This window comes from Tachysurus fulvidraco, chromosome 4, assembly GCF_022655615.1.
Source record: "Tachysurus fulvidraco isolate hzauxx_2018 chromosome 4, HZAU_PFXX_2.0, whole genome shotgun sequence".
NCBI classification, from domain to species: Eukaryota; Metazoa; Chordata; class Actinopteri; order Siluriformes; family Bagridae; genus Tachysurus; species Tachysurus fulvidraco.
The window spans coordinates 14,593,572-14,612,351 of NC_062521.1; the positions used below are offsets into that span (position 1 = coordinate 14,593,572).

General features: G+C 38.4%; 1 protein-coding gene across 3 annotated transcripts in view; it reads left to right on the forward strand.

Moving 5' to 3' along the window:
• The window catches only part of pcdh15a (protocadherin-related 15a), a 168,782-nt gene extending 160,421 nt beyond the window's left edge, over nucleotides 1-8,361 (forward strand). For 2 of the 3 annotated variants that reach the window (XM_027142250.2, XM_047812946.1), the window contains 4 exons: nucleotides 266-301; nucleotides 1,562-1,635; nucleotides 4,764-4,881; nucleotides 7,128-8,361. In XM_027142250.2, coding sequence (XP_026998051.1) covers nucleotides 266-301; nucleotides 1,562-1,635; nucleotides 4,764-4,881; nucleotides 7,128-7,715 — 816 coding nt within the window. In that variant the 3' untranslated portion in view covers nucleotides 7,716-8,361. The remainder of the gene's footprint in view (nucleotides 1-265; nucleotides 302-1,561; nucleotides 1,636-4,763; nucleotides 4,882-7,127) is intronic. The other variant, XM_047812947.1, reaches the window with a different exon arrangement.
• Nucleotides 8,362-18,780: the final 10,419 nt, after the last annotated feature.

Genomic DNA, 18,780 nt, shown 5'->3' on the forward strand with positions numbered 1-18,780 from the left:
TTGGTCTTCAGGAGCTTTTGTCTGAATTTCTTTCCTCTTTGTCCGCTCTAACCCACTGTGATCTTTAACCTGGTTTTGTTATTACACTCAACCTCAACCCCTAGTTTACTCTTAATCTTTTACAACTCGCCCTGTAAACCTCAGTGTTCCCTTATTGTTGTTTCTGTCTGATACCTTTTCCTGCAAAGTCTTATTCTATTGTATTTTTCTTTCTTTTCTACCCTTCTTACTCTTCTCTTTTCTTCCCTTGTTGACTATCTATTAGCAACAGCTGCTGAGGCCATCTTTGCTCAGGCCAGAGGTAGAGTCTTTATGTTCCTGCTGCACTGTGTGTTGCATGTAAACTGCTATCTCTTATTTCTTTCCATTGTTGATCCTTTTTTCTCTTCAACATTCGTGGGAATGGCTAAGATCAAGTAACCATATGGTCATTATTTTGAATGCAGCACTGCACATTGCTTGAGCTTTCTTCATTTATTTCACTTGAATCACACCCTGGGGCAGACTTAGGGCAGCGGGGGCTCCTAGGCTCGAACCGTTGTTGGGACCTTCAACATACATCATGGAATGAATCTATAAATATTTAAAACTGAAAATAACCAACTAAGTTCTGACCAAGTAACTGAGACAGAAAAGGAAATCATCTTCGAGCATGAAATGAATAGGAGCTCGCAATTCTACATTTGTTTGTGGAGCTGTTTGTCTAATGAGGTGTTTTAATTAAAAGATAAATAGACAGATAATCAGTAGGTCTGTGTGTGAGGACGTTTAATTGGTTAGACTGGCTTGCATTTCTTTGCTCCTCTGCAGTTAGACTGCTGAAATCAGCCAGTTAGTAATGGCAAACTTTTAACACTTTTCTTTTGTTGCTCTACTTTTTGATGTTTCAGCAACACAGCAACAGATCATTGAGTGAGAGTGAGAAAATCTTGGTGAATCAGACTGATTAATGAGTGTATATATTTCTCCTTTTGATGGCACATTCAAAACACCTAGTCTTAGAATAGATGTGTCGTTCGCATGCTTTTGACCAGACGTCCAGAAGTCTAAAAATGAAATGAACAATAATGCAGTAATTATAGTAAGCACAATGGCATCCATCTTGGCACAATCAGAACTACGCAACCCACTCAACACATGGGTTGAAAAACAAAAAGGTTCTGAGTTTCAGTTGTGCACAACACTGTCATATTTTCTGTTATCTGAAATTAGGACAATATCAAAAGGCCAAGTTGCTGTGAGGTTGTAACCCCCCCAAAGTCATGCAATAAACTCATGCAAGGTATGTCTGATGTACAACTAAACAAATCAAAGCACCGGCCTCGGTGAAGTAAGCTAGTGGCTATTTCTTTTAAAGTATAAATAAGTATTCATAGGTTTTGATTAAACATGGGCCCCTTTTCTCCTTTGCATAAGTCAGGCCCAGGTCCCACTAACTGCATGTTGTAATTCAGTGTTATCACATTTTCATTCCTACAATGGCCTCATTGCAGTGTTCATTGCAGTAATAGTTTCAGTCTTGTTGCGCTATTAAGGTTGGGGCTTGTTTTTGCTAACTTAGGCACTCTCTATGGAATCGGGTATTGACCCTGGGCAAGACTACTATACACAAGACTATTACAGCTATGATCAAGGGTAAGTTCCGCATGAGGAATCACGGTTCATTTGTGAAGTAATGACTGTAAAGTTTACTAATGTGTCTCTTTGTGTGCTTTCGCTTAATTTGAGTGCATGGCCATGTTTAAGAGCTCAGGGTCCTCACAAAGTACAAGGGTAGGAATATCTGGCAGTTTTAACCTTGTGGGAACATTTGCCTGGCTCCAACAGTGAAAAGGGCACTTTTTCCACCGTGTATCTAAAGTTTCTGTTTAAAAAAAAAAGGTTTCCTTTTGGTTACTGAGGTTAATGTTAGAGATAGATTTAGGTTTAAAAATGATTAATTAACCGCATGAATGATTATTATAAATATTAATATTATTAACATTTTTGTAGAGTTCTTAACAGTTGTGAGATCATCAAGCTCACCACCAGGGTTTTGAGCATAGCATAAGGACTGTAAATTATAATTAAGGCTACATAGCTGCAGCTCCGGTATTAAGCAAGCACTAAGAAAAGTTCTGAGTACCTATCTCTATCTATCCACCCTGCCAGCTGCTGAAGGGCCACCAAAAACAGCAGCCAGATACGGCAGTGATGATTCTACCAACTAATTACTAGTTCTGCAGCTTCACATGCTTGTTAAAGTCTGCTCCTGCAGAATGACTGAATAACATTCTTAGTGCGTCTTATAAATGGTGTTGCACAAACATAGTGTGCCATTCACTGATGATTACAAATAATCTTCAAATATGTTGTGTTATTAAATAGGAAATATTCCATTGTCATCTGTAGCGCTGAAATTTTTCACTGAATTCAGGTCTGACATTTTAGTGTGTGTTTGGGTCTAATGACTCTTAAGTGATGGATATTCTATACAATCATTATTTACAAAATTAATATCTAAAGCAAAGTATTAAAATAGCTTAAAAAACTATATTCTCAGGAAGATCCCTCTGTCCTTGTATTTTTCTTCTATACCCCTGTAATTTCACACCCTCTTTCTCCCCTCCAAATGTTTTCAATTACTCAAGATTGGACAGGGCACCTGAGCCCATGCAGAGAGAGCGAGAGAGTGTGTGTGAGAGAGAGAGAGAGAAAGAGAGAGAGAGTGAGTGAGTGAGGGGGAGAGAGAGAGAGAAAGAGAGAGAGAGAGAGAGAGATGGAAAACAATTTTGCTTCAAATAGAGCACACAATAAACAGCATCTGATGTGCAAACATACAATCAGTGGGAAAGCAGCACAAATAGAAAGTAGAAAAGTGGCATTAGCAATTGTTTAACCAGTTGTGGCAGCTCATAGCAGCTCATTTCATGAACGGAGAAATATAGAAAGCCAAGAAACAGATGCTGAGCAAATGCTGAGTGCTGATCTGCATGTTTTAAGGGTTAGCATCTGCCACTCAGGAGACATGTGGAACAGTTTAAACCATCATTAGCTTCCCACATTTTCCACAATTAGGCCAGGTAGTTTAATTAGCAGCCGTTCCACTCTCACTAGGAAGCCTCCAGGATTCACTGCTTTCACCTCCCACTAACTCGTCCTTTCACCTATAAGAAAGTACCTTGTAGGCACTATACTATGTGTCATGGTCATTGCAATGCTTTGAGACTTAAAGCATTCAATTATACAAAGCCATCCAGGTCAGTGACCTTGCTATCCTTAACAGCATAACATAACAGCTTGCTGATCCACTTCATCAGCTAAGTGGACACTCGAGTGAGAAGAGAGACGCTTTGAGTGCAAGAAATATCTAGTCTGAGTGTTATTTATTTTTATTCTAAGGATATTTACTTACAACATTGCATTTAAATTAGCGAAAACTTTAAGATACAGTGTCATTCACTGATTATTATGAGAGAAAGAATGGCTTCAGATACCTTTTTTTGGTCATATTTGTACACATAATGTTTTGACTTTGTACTTAAAGAGCTGAACAAAAACATGTATTCTACGAAGGTCTCAGTGATATACTCCCAATTTCAAAATCCTTCGTAATTTACCAGTGAAATTCAAGTCAAAGGATTGGCTAGACCGTCGTCTGTCTTGTTGGAACGTCCATCACTTTCTAGGTCAATGAGATTAATAACCTTGTCTAATGTACCCTGGTACCTCAATCCATCCATCTTTCCTTCAGTGCTGTGTAATGCCCTAGTGATGTTTATAGAGAATGTCCATACTTTACTTCCAAATCTAATAGACTGAATTATTGGCAAATAAATATGTTTTGTATTTCACACACACACACACACACACACACACACACACACACACACACACACACACACACACACACACACACACACACACACACACACACACACACACATATATATATTTGAAGATGTGCATCTCTGTGTATGTGTGTGTTGTGTGTGTGTGTGTGTGTGTGTGTGTGTGTGTGTGTGTGTGTGTGTGTGTGTGTGTGTGTGTGTGTGTAACAGAAGTGACTGTGTTGCAGTTCATTGCTCGCCATTCGGTGTGTAACTTTGGTTGCTGCTGTTTTCAGGTCATCCTGCTATTCTTTTTGACTGACAGCTGGCTTTTTAATCTTCTCCTTCTCATTAATCTGAGAGCATGTTGTAAAGTCTTTTTTTGGTTTTGTGAACTTTCCATTTTCATATATACACATCAGTTGTAATGACATGGATGTTTAGGGATTTTGTTATGGTTCTGTAGCTTTTCCCACTCACATGTATTTGCTAATGTTGTCCTTGAGAACTTTAGGAAACTCCTTTTACCTTTAATAGGATTATTGCTTATTGTGTTTTTATGTATTTTCAACCAGTGGCTTTAAAGTTGCAAATTGCATGAATGTTTTGCAGTATTGTCTAGTGTAGAACATGGAATTTTTTTATGTAACCTATCTTCATATACTGTAATGTGTTTATCCAAAGCCTTGTCAAATATTTCCTTGTCAAATATAACAATGTGGTTCATATTTATAAGTACAAAGTCAAAAGACATTATAAGTGTATATTTGAAGTGTACACAGTATATGCACTGTATTAAATAACAAACCTAACTTCTTGTATTCCACAGTCAAATCCATTTTATTTGCTCAGCTCCCACTGATGTTTAATTGCCCACTGGACCAATACATGTCACTAATTAGTGATCTTTAAAGCCCAATCAGTTACTTATTACCTTCTCATTTTCTCATAAAGGTATGATCCGTATCCTCCTTACGGCAGCCGCAGGAGGCTGATATCTCCCATGTACGATGAGTACGGAGAGGCCATAACGGACGATGATGGCTACTACTACAGTGCCTATGGCTCAGAGGTAATATTGCACATTCTTATTACTGGTAGATCAAATATTACTCAGATTTATTTCAGTTTGTGAGTTCATTTTACATTATCTGTATAAAGTGTCAGACAAGTATTGAAATGTGACGCAGTAACTGTCCATTACATTACAGTGTAACTCTAGTAATCTGTTACTGTAATAATGATCAAATATCTAAGTTTTTTAAAGGAAATGGTCTCACTACAGGGTCGGGGAAGAGGCAGAGGTGGGCGGGGTCATGGTAGGCAGGTGGAATTCCAGGATATAACTCCAGAGGAGGAGATTGAATCGGCAGAGCCAGAAGTTCCTTCTGAGGTTTCTGAAGAAAAAGTAGAACCTGAAAAGGAGGAGTCCAAAGCTGCAAAGAGACTCAAATCTGTCATTAAACTCAGCAAGCTGCTTGCTGTCGGGAAGAAAGTCGAACCGCCTCGTATATCACCTTGGAAGAAGGCCAGAATTTTCCCAATGCTGTTTAGAAAGGGCAAGAAGGACAAAGATTATGCCAAGCTTACATCTGCACGCCGTATTGACAGTCAAGAGAGTATAACAGAGGCCCCAGTGTCGATCAGTGTCAGTGAGCCTGAACCCAGTGGATCCGAAGCATCAGAGCGGAGCAGCATAGTTACTCAAGATAAGGATTACCTAAAAGTGGATCTGGATAGAGAAGATGCCGCTGAGAGCACTGTTGACTCAGAGTCAGAGGCAGAGGAACCAGAGGAATCTGAGGAAGAAAGCAAATCAAAGTCGGAAAAAGAGACAGAGAAGGAATCAGGATCAGAAGAGGAATCGTCTACAGAGAAGGAGGAAGAATCAAGCGCAGAGAAAACCTCTGTCACAGAGAAAGATTCTGAGGAGGAATCTGAAGAAGATGAAGAGAAAAGTGTGGCATCTAAAGAGCCTGAGTCTGGATCAGAGGCATCATCATCACAAACTCAAGCCAGTAGAGGATCTTCAGTAAGATCCAGTTCAGGAAGCAGGCTCAGTGGCTCAGGATCCCAGGCGTCATCAACTCGATCCTCTGTGAGATCTGGAAGCTCTTCAGGTGGAGGGTCTGTGGAAGTGTCTGAGGAAGCATCTGAGGACGATGTTAGTGGATCTGCGGCATCCGAAGACGCAGGATCAGACCGTGGCTCACTCAGTGGCAGTGAGAGAGGTTCTACCACCACATCCAGATCTGCAACAGGAAGTCGCTCACGCAAATCTACCGTCACACGTAGCTCGCAGGACACCATTGATGAAGAGAGTGAAGAAGAGCTGGAGGAAACAGAGGAGGGGGAGGAAGAGGAAGAAGAGGGGGAGGAAGAGGAAGAAGAGGGGGAGGAAGAGGAGGAGGGGGACGAAGAGGAGGAGGAGGAGGGGGAAGAAGAGGAGGGGGAGGAAGAGGAGGAGGAGGAGGAGGGAGAAGAAACTACAGAGACGAGCAAAAAGTCATCGGGTGAGACGAGTGATGATGCAGAATCACAGACTTCGGAATCTGAAGGAAGTGTGACTAGGAGCTCAGAAGAGGCATTAGGAGGTCTGTCTTCCATCGCTGAGGAGGATGAAGAAGCCATAACATCTGACAATGGCTCAGAAACTGGAGAAAATTCAGAAATAGAATCGGGAGGTTCCACCGCATTCTAAGGAGCGAAATAATGAGCTTATGTGCATTTACAAACGTAAGACTGGCTTGAATTTGTTTCTTTTTAGAAGTGCAGTGATATCCGTTTTCCTTGCCAACATTTCAGATGTTTCCCGTACCTTGGTTTACTCTTGACTACTTCTGATGCATGGGCGTGAAACTGGAATCTTTATCCACTCCTCACATACTTTAATGAATCTTCTCCCAAACTAAATTCCTATTTCCTTTCTACAAACTGGATACAGCATAAACAAAACTGAATCTCTTCCTTTCAACTTTTGGACCTAATGTGTCTGTCTGTGTTATCTCTACAAATATTAAAGGAGCAGTTTATCATCTTTAGAGCACTCTGCTTTTAGTCTCTCTGCTAATCAGCTAGTTGCTGTCTGTTGCATGGCATAATTGGCAATCAGAGTCTATGAAAAAAGGATTATTATTGCTCTATTTTATTTTGTTTGAGTAATTGTAATATACTAATATATAGTACATTACATATGAAAGTATTTTCTTGTTAAAGCTTTAAAGACACTTTGAAAATTACAAACTGCACCACAGCTTAAATCAAATATTTGTGACACTGGCTGTTTTTATGCATCTGTCTCCATTCTTTGTCCCTCAGGCTGTCAGAAAGAAGCAGATGAAGTTAATTGAGGAGAAAGAGGGCGAGTCAACGACTACAGGTGAAGACAGTGGTTCAGACAGCCAGCGGAACCGTGTGCCTAATGTAAACTGTCAAAGCAACGTGAACGGTTCGGTGTACCTGGCACAGAATGGTACGATCATTCGAACCCGACGGCCACCTTATCCTAATAACATAAAACATTTTTCACCCGGGAGGCTTGGAAAACACTTCAAGAAACTGGACAAGCTAGGTGTTACACAGGAGGAACATTTGCCGTTAAATAGTACAGTGGATAATGGGCCTACTATAGGAACCACTGCCACACTTTCATCTATGACTAACAACAATCTCGACACCAGGCCGTTAACGTGGTCCATAGGGTCTAGTATAGGGCCAAAGTCCAACATCATTAAGGCGCATTTGGACAATGAGCAGGGGCGCTGTCAGCAGGAGCAGGAGTCCAGAGTGGACAATGAGGAGGTCAAAGGGACCTCAGAGACTCCCAGTGATCACACACTGTCTGATGAGGAGGAGTTGTGGATGGGCCCCTGGAACAACCTTCACATACCAATGACAAAACTCTGATGTCTTTTAATTTTTATTTATTCTATTTTGGTTGAATTGTTGTTGTTGTTGTTTTTTTTTTACAATTTCTCTTTTCTTACCATCTTTTCGTAAATGCTTATCAACAACCAATATATAATTGTATTGAATGCCATCTGATATGTTAGTGTTAGATAAATCGTTGGTTGTTTTGGCAAAGAGAGAAGTTACTCCTAATTCGAAAACATAGGGACAAAAAGAAGAATTATTTACCTATTATAATTCTTATATTATTTTTAACATGCAACGATTGTTATAAGAATATGTAGCTAACTAAAGATGTTTTCAGGTGGTGTTTTTTACACACAGAATTTAAAGGTTTGTCATTTTTCAAGTACAGTCAGATAGATAAATGTTCATTTCAAACTTTTTTTGAAATACATAAAAGTACAAATTAACATCCCAAAGATATGATGGGAAATTGTTTTGGATGATTTTTAACAGAGTTTCATTTTAGAATATAAATGGCTATCATAGCCCTGATATTTTGAAGAAACAATAAAAAGAGAGAGAGAGAACATGTGTAATACATGTATTTTCATAACCTCAGTTCTGTATATTTTAAAGCATTTGGATTATATACAAAAAGAAAATGTCTTATATACATTTGTTGTTTTCTTATAAAAAGTATCAAATATTTATAATATAATTTATATTTATATGTGTATTATTATTATTATTATTATTATTATTATTATTATTATTATTATTATTATTATTATTATTATAGTAAGTATAAAACGCATACCTGTTTGTTAATAAATTGGCAGTTTGCTGAGATTTATAATTGGTTACATGCTTTCAAGGACCCTGCTACACTGCTTGACTTGGGCTTCATCATGTGTTCTAAAAGAAAAATGAAAAAAAAAGTAGGTGCTTTTTCAAATCTTACGAATCGCAAGGCCATTTACTGCAGATGAATCGCACACTGCATATGAGTGCAGCATATCATTATCTACCAGCACAATCTTCATCTGTCCATCAGAAGCTGATTGCTCTGTCAAGCATGAATGTTTGTCTAGTCAAACTATGGCAGTGGCTCTGGAAAAAAGAAAGACATTGCGACACAAAACTGGTTCTGATGAAAACTGAGAGATTGACCCACTCTTCCCAGATCCTCATCATCAAAATTACTTCTGTCTCGCTCTCTGTAGGACACATTTACCACTGATGGTGTTTCAGATCACACACATTAAGTGCACACACAGTGAAGGGATTGAAAGCGTCTCGGGCGTGTGGTGAATTTTGTATGCCACCTTCTGACCCTAGGGAAATAAAAGCTGATGGTAACACAGAGAAAAGCTTTTTAGATCTAAGCCAAGATGATTTATAACACTTTCAGTTCTTTCATTTGCAAATGGAGAGATCACCCCGTTTTTTTCATTCATTCATTCATTCATTCATTCATTCATTCATTCATTCATTCATTCATTCATTCATTCACTCATTCATTCATTCATTAATCTGTCTTTACTAACCCTTTTTCTTGATCAGAGATGTAGTGGATCTGGCCCCTATGCAAACCTACATAAACAGTGAAAGGACCCAAGAATCTCAACAGATCAAACTGGAGACTGAAATTAATACAACCATCATATTACTAAGCACACTGAATCTATGGTACCTTGACTAGTTCTTAGTAATAGTTAGTATTATTTATTATAGGAGTATTTAAGTAAGTGTACTTGCCTGTTAAATTGGAGCTCTATATCTATAAAATATTGGAGCCCTAAGTCGGATATCTAATTATATATATATATATATAGAATCCAAAAAGAAAGAAAGAAAGAAAGAAAGAAAGAAAGAAAGAAAGAAAGAAAGAAAGAAAGAAAGAAAGAAAGAAAGAAAGAAAGAAAGAAGGAAAGAAAAGATAAACACTAGATGGCAGTCTTCACTTTCACATGTCAGGGAGACACTGGAACTGTGACATCACCTGAAGTTTGTTTCTACTTGAATAACCAACACTACTTAAACCGACTTTATTACTACTTCTTTAAAATATTTAACTGATGCTGACTGAATAAATTTTTATATTTTATTTATTTATGTTTTAATGAATGGAACACGAGTAATGTTAAGTAGCAGTGGTGAGATACTAAGAAGGATTAAGCTGTTTTGTGACAAAGTCCATTGTTAAAAGTAAATAAATAGACAATAAATGATTGATTCCAAATGTTCTGTGAATGAAAATAGTTCGCGATTCAGTGAGTGAGTGAGTGAACTTGCTGAGTCGACTCACTTGTGCACTAACACTTTGGCTCACTTTACCCAGTATTTTATTCCTTTTTTTCTAGATGAAAACGTGTTTGTCAAACAGCAGGATGTAAGTACCACGTGTGTGTGTGTGTGTGTGTGTGTGTGTGTGTGTGTGTGTGTGTGTGTGTGTGTGTGTGTGTGTGTGTGTGTAGCTTTGTGCACTTTTGTGCTGTGCTGTTCGGAGAGTTGCGCCATCTCATTCCGAAGGGCTCAATGGATTCAGCACTTCTTCCTTTGCTGATTTAGTGAGGATGAGGACAAAGCACTAATTAGGAGGTGTGTTACATACCAACCACTTTTTTTCCTTAACAAGCATACAATGTTATGAAAGCTTGTTTGTGAACACGATCATGATGAATTCGTTTTCAGACTCCCAGTATGCGCTGTTCCCAGCCGTGTATCAGAGGAGATGTTAATAGGTGTTCCAGGAAGCTGGCTGGCTTACGCGCTCAGACTGCATGTGGTTTGCGCACCGCTGTAATGCGCTCCTGGAGCCCTGGCTTCATAGCTAAGGCCTTTTGATCAGGTCTAGATGGGCCTTGACTGAATAGTCTGAAATGCAGACTGCAGCTTAAACAGCAGCTTGCAGAACTACTATTACTGCCGAATGAGATGACTTATTATTATAATTACACAAAATTATATGATTAGGCTCCAAACGTCAAAGTGCTGAGTAGGAGGACGCACTCAGGTGAATGTGTGAATGCGCGCGTCCACGTGCGTGCCAGTGTGTATGCGGTGTCTTGATCCGTACGATGTTTCTACACCGTGTGTGTGTGTGTGTGTGTGTGTGTGTGTGTGTGTGTGTGTGTGTGTGTGTGTGTGTGTGTGTGTGCATGGGTGTCGATGTGCCATCGTGTCTAAATGATATCCTTTCTAAGGCTCATGACAGACAGATATAAATGCAGCTTGTGAGTTGGTGAGGGATAATTGTGTGGTTAAAATGTTGAAAACTAATTTTCTCACTGCAGGATAACCACAGTGAGAGAAGAAAAGGCAGTTTTAATTTCACACACGCACATACACATGCTGGCCTGAGGACAGACAGCAGCTGTCAGCCTCTTTCTCACCGTCCTGTTTGTTTTCACACCAGGCATCCATTCCTCTTCCAATGGTTCTGATGAGAGATCTGTATACTGCATGTCTGCAGAGATGTAAAAAATGGTTTGAATTACTCCAAACTGCATTAATCTAGCACACTGCATATGACAGCTGTGATATATGTTCATATAAACATATGCCACTGTCTTAAAGCCTAAATCCTGATGCTCAATTCATCTTAATCTTAATTCATTCTGATTTCTTGTCTAGATTTACATTTTTTTTTTTTTTTTTGGACAACTGCTATCCTTCAGGTGTTTAGAGGTTCTCAGAGCTCTGATGCTGTATCGTGTTGCAGCTGATTATATATAAGTGGGGAAAAGTTGTTATTTAACAAGCGCTTGTGAAATGAGGCTCGCCTTAAGGAAATGTTACACCAACTTCACATGTAAATTATTCACACTTTTTTCCACATACTATTTAGGCACGTTGTATGTTTCATGTTGAAATTTGCCACATTCTATGTGATTGTTTTCTTCACATGATTCTTTAGTTTCACTCTCACATATGACTCAAATGAATAATTATTTTTCACATCATCACATATTGTTTTAATAATATTTAGTTGAATGTTGAATAATGTTTTTTTATGGGATCATACATTATTCACGTAATCGCACATGAGGAGAAACCCAAACAAATCAAAACAGAAAAAAAATTGTGAAATTGTCATATGAGATGTTTTTTTTTTTTTTTCTGTCATGTCACACATAGATGCTTAATGGCTCTCAGACACTCAGGCCTTTAAGAATTTGTAGTCTATTTTCTGTTCCTGTAGTATTTCTGTTTTACCTAGCCTGCTTCGTAAAATATATTCATAGAAAAGTTGAAAAAGGTTATTTTTTTCACAAGTAAATGCTGACATCAACCCATTTCTGCTCTCTCAGATGCCCCTAGTCCTTGTTCATAAGCATATGAAAACGTATCACACTGAACGTGTCCTGAATCATTTGATATCAGATTTGAGCCAATAAAATAATTTGTTTTTACGGATTGTAAATGACCCATAATTAACATCCGTTCCGCCAGCAGAATGGAACGCCAGTGTACTGGTAAAAAAGGTTTAAACGATGAGTTGCAATATGATTAGATATTGTATGCATATGAGATCAGCATATATCTACTGCCACCTACTGTGGCTTCAACTGTTAATATTTTTAACAGTATAGTTTATTTAAGTATTGATGTGATTCTATTTAATGTTATATAATGTAATTAATCACCATGGTGGTGCAGTGGGTCACAGTGTGGCATTATAGCTCTAGGGGTTTCTATTTCAATCCTCAGCTTATATTTCTGTCTGCTGTAGTTTCACATGTTCTATTGAATACAGGTTTATTTCTATATCAATTTTAATTTATTTATCATTTATATAGAAGTGCATTATCACACAATTACCACTGGACATTGCCCCATACATATGAAGCAGAAGTGACATTGGCATGGAAAAACTCCCTGAGATAAAACACTTTCAAGTTTAATTCAATTCAGGTTTATTTGTATAGCGATTTTTTACAATGGGCTTTGTCTCAAAGCAGCTTTACAGAACAAAAACATAGAACAGAAGTTAAACATAAGGAGAAATACAAAGAATTAAATTAGTAAAAAATTAAGATATATATAGTTCACAGTGTGTATGTATGTATGTATTTATCCCCAATGAGCAAGTCTGAGGTGACTCAGGCACTTTCCCAGTTTAGGAAAAGTGGCAAGGAAAAACTCCCTTAAATTGGTAAGGAAGAAACCTTGAGAGGAACCAGACTCAAAGGGGAACCCAACCTCATATGGGTGACACTGGTGGTGTGATTACAAATATACAGTCAAACAAGTGTTGAATTGGTGTAAAGATCACATGGAGTTCAGATCTCCTCTTGGTATCATAGAGTCCAACTGGAGCTGGTAGATCTGTAGATGTCTCAGGATTCTCATAGAGTCAGCCTCATCTCAGTGGAGGTCCAAAATCTTCATCGCACGGAAGACGATCGGAGTTGGTACAATGTCTGGATGCCTCGGGATGGGTAGAAAAAGAAAAGCAGTGTAGAGGGATTAACATATCTTCTGTTCATAAAAAAGGTGAAAAAGTATTGGTGCATAATTTTATGGGATGTATTATGTGTGTGTGTGTATGCCTGACTAAAGAGATGAGTTTTTAATTTACATTTAAACTGGGAAAGTGTGTCTGAGCCCCGAACACTATCAGGAAGACTATTCCAAAGTTTGGGAGCTAAATAAGAAAATGCTCTACCACCTTTAGTAGACTTAGATATTCTGGGAACTACCAGAAGTCCTGAGTTTTGTGATCTCAGATCACGTGAAGGATTGTAACGTGTTAGAAGACTAGTTAGATACACGGGAGCTAAACCATTAAGAGCCTTGTACGTAAGTAGCAGCACTTTGTAATCAATTCTAAACTTAACAGGTAGCCAGTGTAGAGATGATAAAATTGGGGTTATATGGTCATACTTTCTTGTCCTAGTGAGAACTCTGGCAGCTGCATTTTGTACTAACTGTAGCTTATTTAGTAAAGATGCAGGACAACCACCTAGTAATGCATTACAATAGTCCAATAGTACAATAGAGAAAGGATGTTTCTCAGCTTGGCAATATTCCTAAGAAAACAACTTGAGGTGGCCTAAACTTAGAAGGAAACCTCTCCTTATCTTAGGTCACTTCGAATGTAGATTATTACTCTTCTGTATATGTTGAAAGATAGTATATAGTATATAGTATGAACATCAGGGTCATTTTTAATTCCATTATAGGTTTGTCTGTGTTGTTCTTAGTGTTCTCGGGGTTGATGGTTTGATTCCCACATCTACCTTGTGTGTGTGAAGTTTACACGTTCTTCTGCTTTGGGGGTTTCATCTGGGTTCTCTAGTTTCCTCCCCTGTACAAAGACATGAGCAGTGATTGTCATCTTTAAATTGTCCACAGTGTGTGTGTGTGTGTGTGTGTGTGTGTGTGTGTGTGTGTGTGTGCCCTGTGATATGACCCTTTCTAAGATATTCTCCAAGTGTTCCAAGTACCCTGGAATTGACTCCAAGCTCCTGCAACCCTGTGTAAGTGGTACAGAAAATGGATGGATGTTCTCCTTGTGTCCTTGTAGGTTTCCTCCTCTTGTCTAAAAACATGGCTATGGTGTCCCATCCAGTGTTCTCAGCATAGGCTGCAGCTGTATTTTCACCATGACCAAGATAAAGCAGTTACTGAAGATGAATGAAAGTAATGAATAATTCATGTAATAAATCTTATGACATAATCTCTTTTCTGTCCCATGATTTGAAATGTATGGCTTGTCAAAATGAATTCAGCCATCATGTGGTTTGAGGTGAAGATGTCTGCAATGATCTCAGTGAGGTCAGTGGGACTGTTTAGCAATTTCAGGAACATGTTTTTGTTTTGACGTTTGTGCACCCCCGACATGCACTGTGATTATTTTTAGCGTCACTGTTTGATCTTTTTTTTTTAAAAACAATTTCAAAATAAGCAATTTTTGGCTGTGTAAAATATACATTGTTGGTTTTAAGCACTTGTAATTTCTTAGCTGCACGTAGTTATTTTTGAGAATGTTATGCTTTAACTGACAGGCAGAAAAAGCATGCGCACACACACACAAAATAATCCAGAGCAGCTATTCACAGAGTCATCCCACCCGAAGCGTTTTATTATATCTGAACTGCTGGGTGTGTTGAAAAATAGATATTTCACAGTCTGGCCCGGTTAATGAGTGGGTGTTTAGTTTCATGGTTTTGTATTCTTGTGTGTATTTATGTATTGAGCACTAGCCTGTTATATCAAGATACTGTGTGTGGTTAAGACAGAGCCGTACTGAACAGAGCTGTTTTTTAGGCAGCAAGTGATCAATTCGAGACTTGGTACTCTTTGTATGTAATAGTTGGCATAGGTTTTAAGCTTTAATTTTGGATGATGGAAAAACACTGCGTCTTACTGAGTGCTTGGAGGAGACAGTTTTTCAAAAAGTAATTACAATGATGTAATAAATCCAAACTGTATCCATAAATCCACTGTATCCAGACTAAAGAATTGGCTACTTTATATTCCTGTTGTTGTTAATTACATTTATAACAACAACATTTATGAGATTTATAAGGTTTTTGATCATGCTGTAAAGTCCACTGGAATATCGCATTATGATTCTCACAGGATATCTCATCTCAGTATATGGATTCTTTGTGTGTGTGACTCTGTGTGTATGTGTGTGTGTGTGTGTGTGTGTGTGTGTGTGTGTGTGTGTGTGTGTGTGTGTGTGTGTGTGTATGTATGTGTGTGTGTTTGGGGGTGGATGCAGTCCGGCAGAGGCTGGCGTCTGTGGCCAGGTCCAAGATGATGTGCGTATGAGTGCTATTCCAGGCTTACTGTGTCTGGCTCCCATAAAGCCTGAGCTGTGCTGTGGCAGACTGGGCCTGCTCCACACTTTACACACTGAGTGTGAATGAATACATCACCACCACACTGCTCTGATGTGGTCCAAAGCCTGTGTGGTCCCCGGAGGAGTAAAGGGGAGGGAGACAGGGGAAGAAGGAGAGGGAGAGGAGGAGGAAAGGGTGGGAGGGTCAGCCTTTTTTCTGACTCTCTCTCTCTCATCTTCAATTATTTAAGAAGTAGATGTGAGTCATGTGAGTCTTAAGAGAGTTTAAAAGACTGGCTATATACTTCTATTCAAATTGACTGTTGGAGAAAAAAAAATCGTATTTATTTATTTATTTATTTAGTTATTTATTTATTCAGAAGCACAAGTAGCAGCATAAATTATAAAGAGAGAAACTAACAGAGGCTAGAGACTAACAAACCTATTCTACATATATAACATTTGTTAGTGTGTTTTATACGTTTATCTGTCAAGTTATTTACTACATAGGTCTTCATAAATCAATGTAAATAAATTAGTTCATTTTTTGTTATGATGTAAATATGGAAAAGTGAAATGTTGACAGAAAATATAAAGAAATATAAAAAGGAATAAAATTGCTATGTAATGTTTGAGTACATGAATTTATTCAATCACCCTTAGTTTCTGCTTTCATGTGGTGGATCTGGAATCTGTTCCAGGAATACAGGGGGTGAGGTGAGAATACATACGCTGGATGTGACTCCAGTTCGCACCACACACACACACACACACACACACACACACACACACACACACACACACACACACACACACACACACACACACACACACACACACACACACACACTTATACATACACTTGTTTACACTTACAGGCAATTTAGAATTGCCTCTAAATATTTTTGGGTGGAAACCAGAGAATCCACACAGAGAACATGTAAAACACTGCATTAACCCATTAACCCAATCTCAGGACTGAACCCTGAAGCTATGAGCCGCAACACCACCATGCCACCCAAGATCTCTTAAAAAAACTGTAAGGAAGCAAAAGTGTCCATTATATGATCTTTGAAGTAAGTGCTTGAACAGAAATTGAAACATTTTTGATCTCAGGCTGCTGTATATTTTTGCAATACCATGTTTTCTGCAACTGCATTATTAGCACACTCGTTATTGGAATTATGACGTGTCCACTGATTTGCAGCTGAAACTTTATTATGTGTTGTTGACGTGTTTTTCTTCTTATGAATTTCTTGCACAGCTAAAGCTCACTTCCTCTTTGACATTACTGTGGAAAGTTTGAGGCCGGCATTCCACATGGTGACTGTTGCGCTTGTTTTATTATTCATTTTCCAATGTCTTTTTAAGTCAGTGCCAGAGCACTTGTTTGACAGTAGCTGGCTCATTTTGTTCAGTGCTGTTGAGCAATAAAGCTGGTGAGTGGCTAGGCAGCCCACACAGAGAGGCATGCTCTTGCTAATGTTGTGTTTACCCAAACCTGCTCTTATCACCCAGCTCTTATTGCTCTCTTATTGCACATCATTTACTTAATGCCTTCTCACCTCTACCATTATGCAACCACAGCAGCATTCACGGCACGAAGCTAACTCATTGTATCCAAAACTGCCTCACTGAGCCCAATGAGTATAAGAACGCAGGAGGATTTTTTTAAAAGAATATCTTACCATTCAATTAGTGGACACATTTAGAGAGGAATCATGTCCTTATATTAGGCTCTTTATGGCTTCTCCCTTATTTGCAGCTTTTACACCCGTGTTGTTGAGTTCTCACGGCTGCTGTATGTACTGGTGTACAGGTTCAGCTTGGAAACAAACACCATAATTACATAGTCTCACTGCTCCTCTTATGTTTCTTCCTATTTACACTTGGTCCCAGTTACTTGGCATAAAGCAGACTCACCACTTATCATGCTGGTTAGAAAGAATAGTTTAGAATGTTTTCCTAGTAAACCGTGGTTAGTATTGATGCATGTTAACTAACTATGGATGGTTAAAGGAAATCCACTTGAATTTCTGCCTGTGTTTGAATGTTATACAAATTGTGTAGAGTCCTGAGTTTACTATGATATGCTTTTTTTCTTGTAATACTTGCAGGAAAACAGTTCTAAATGATACCTGGTATAAACGATGAACTACAGGTCTGTACGATATAATTCCTGAGAAGACTGTTTAACAAATCCCAGTAGCTCCTGCAAAGCCCATCGTGCACATGTCTAATGTGCACCTTCTGATCATTCTAATTACCGGTTTTGATTTAAATCAACAATCCATGATGTTTCTGGATTTTATAAGGAATTTGCTCATGTAGTGTTATTGTCAGCAGTATTATGTAAACGGTTGTTCTACTCAGGAGTCAGGACAGGTGTATGTATGTAGTGTGCTCAGATGATTAATGAAACTCCTTCTTCATCTGACATCCTTGTTTAACTCGGAGTAGCTTGTTGACATGTTTGATTAGTCTCTAGTGCAGGATAATTGGGTGAAGAGCAAAACAACATGACGATGTGATAAACAAGAGAAAACACTCATTAGCTCAATGAGCAGAACTGGCCACCTGTTTACTGTTTCCCTGCTGCTCAGATCTGGCAGCAACAGACTGTAAAACTTTATGTAAAAAGCAACATTTTAAGCCTAAGTGCATCTAGAGTGTGACCAGCAAACACGAGTTACTAATGCAAACCAAAATAAAGGCGGCCTTTTTCATTTCTATTACATTCCTATTAACGTCTGGTAACGTTTCCTGAGCTTGATCGCCACATTGGAACAGAAAAGCGCATTAGCATAATATTTTAACATCACAATTATATAGAACACCAATATAAACCTTATTGTGCTAAAAGAACATTTAATCACGTCTGCTCATTTAATCTAATATGTGGCCAAACCTGGGTTTTCTGTACTTTCTACTTTGACCACTAGAGGGAGAAGAGGACTTCCATACGAAATGATGTGTCTCAAATCACATAACATGACCTAATACTAAAAAGTACTTGCTTTGTACTAATTTTGAAGGTTTGTACATACAGAAAGAATTTTAATTTGGTTAATACCTGGGTGTGTTCAATTGACATAAGAAGTCTTTTTTTATTTTAGGAAAATGGTGCTGAAAATGGACATGATGTAAAGGACATTTTATACTGTGCCAGTCTGAGGTGGTATATAGTAAATACCCAAATTCTTTACTCAAGTAAAAGGGCAAGTACTCATCAAAATAAATCATTTGGTAAAAGCTGAATTACAGCTTTAGCTTCTGCAATTCAGTTTAAATCAATAACTAATCATTTACATTCACTTACTG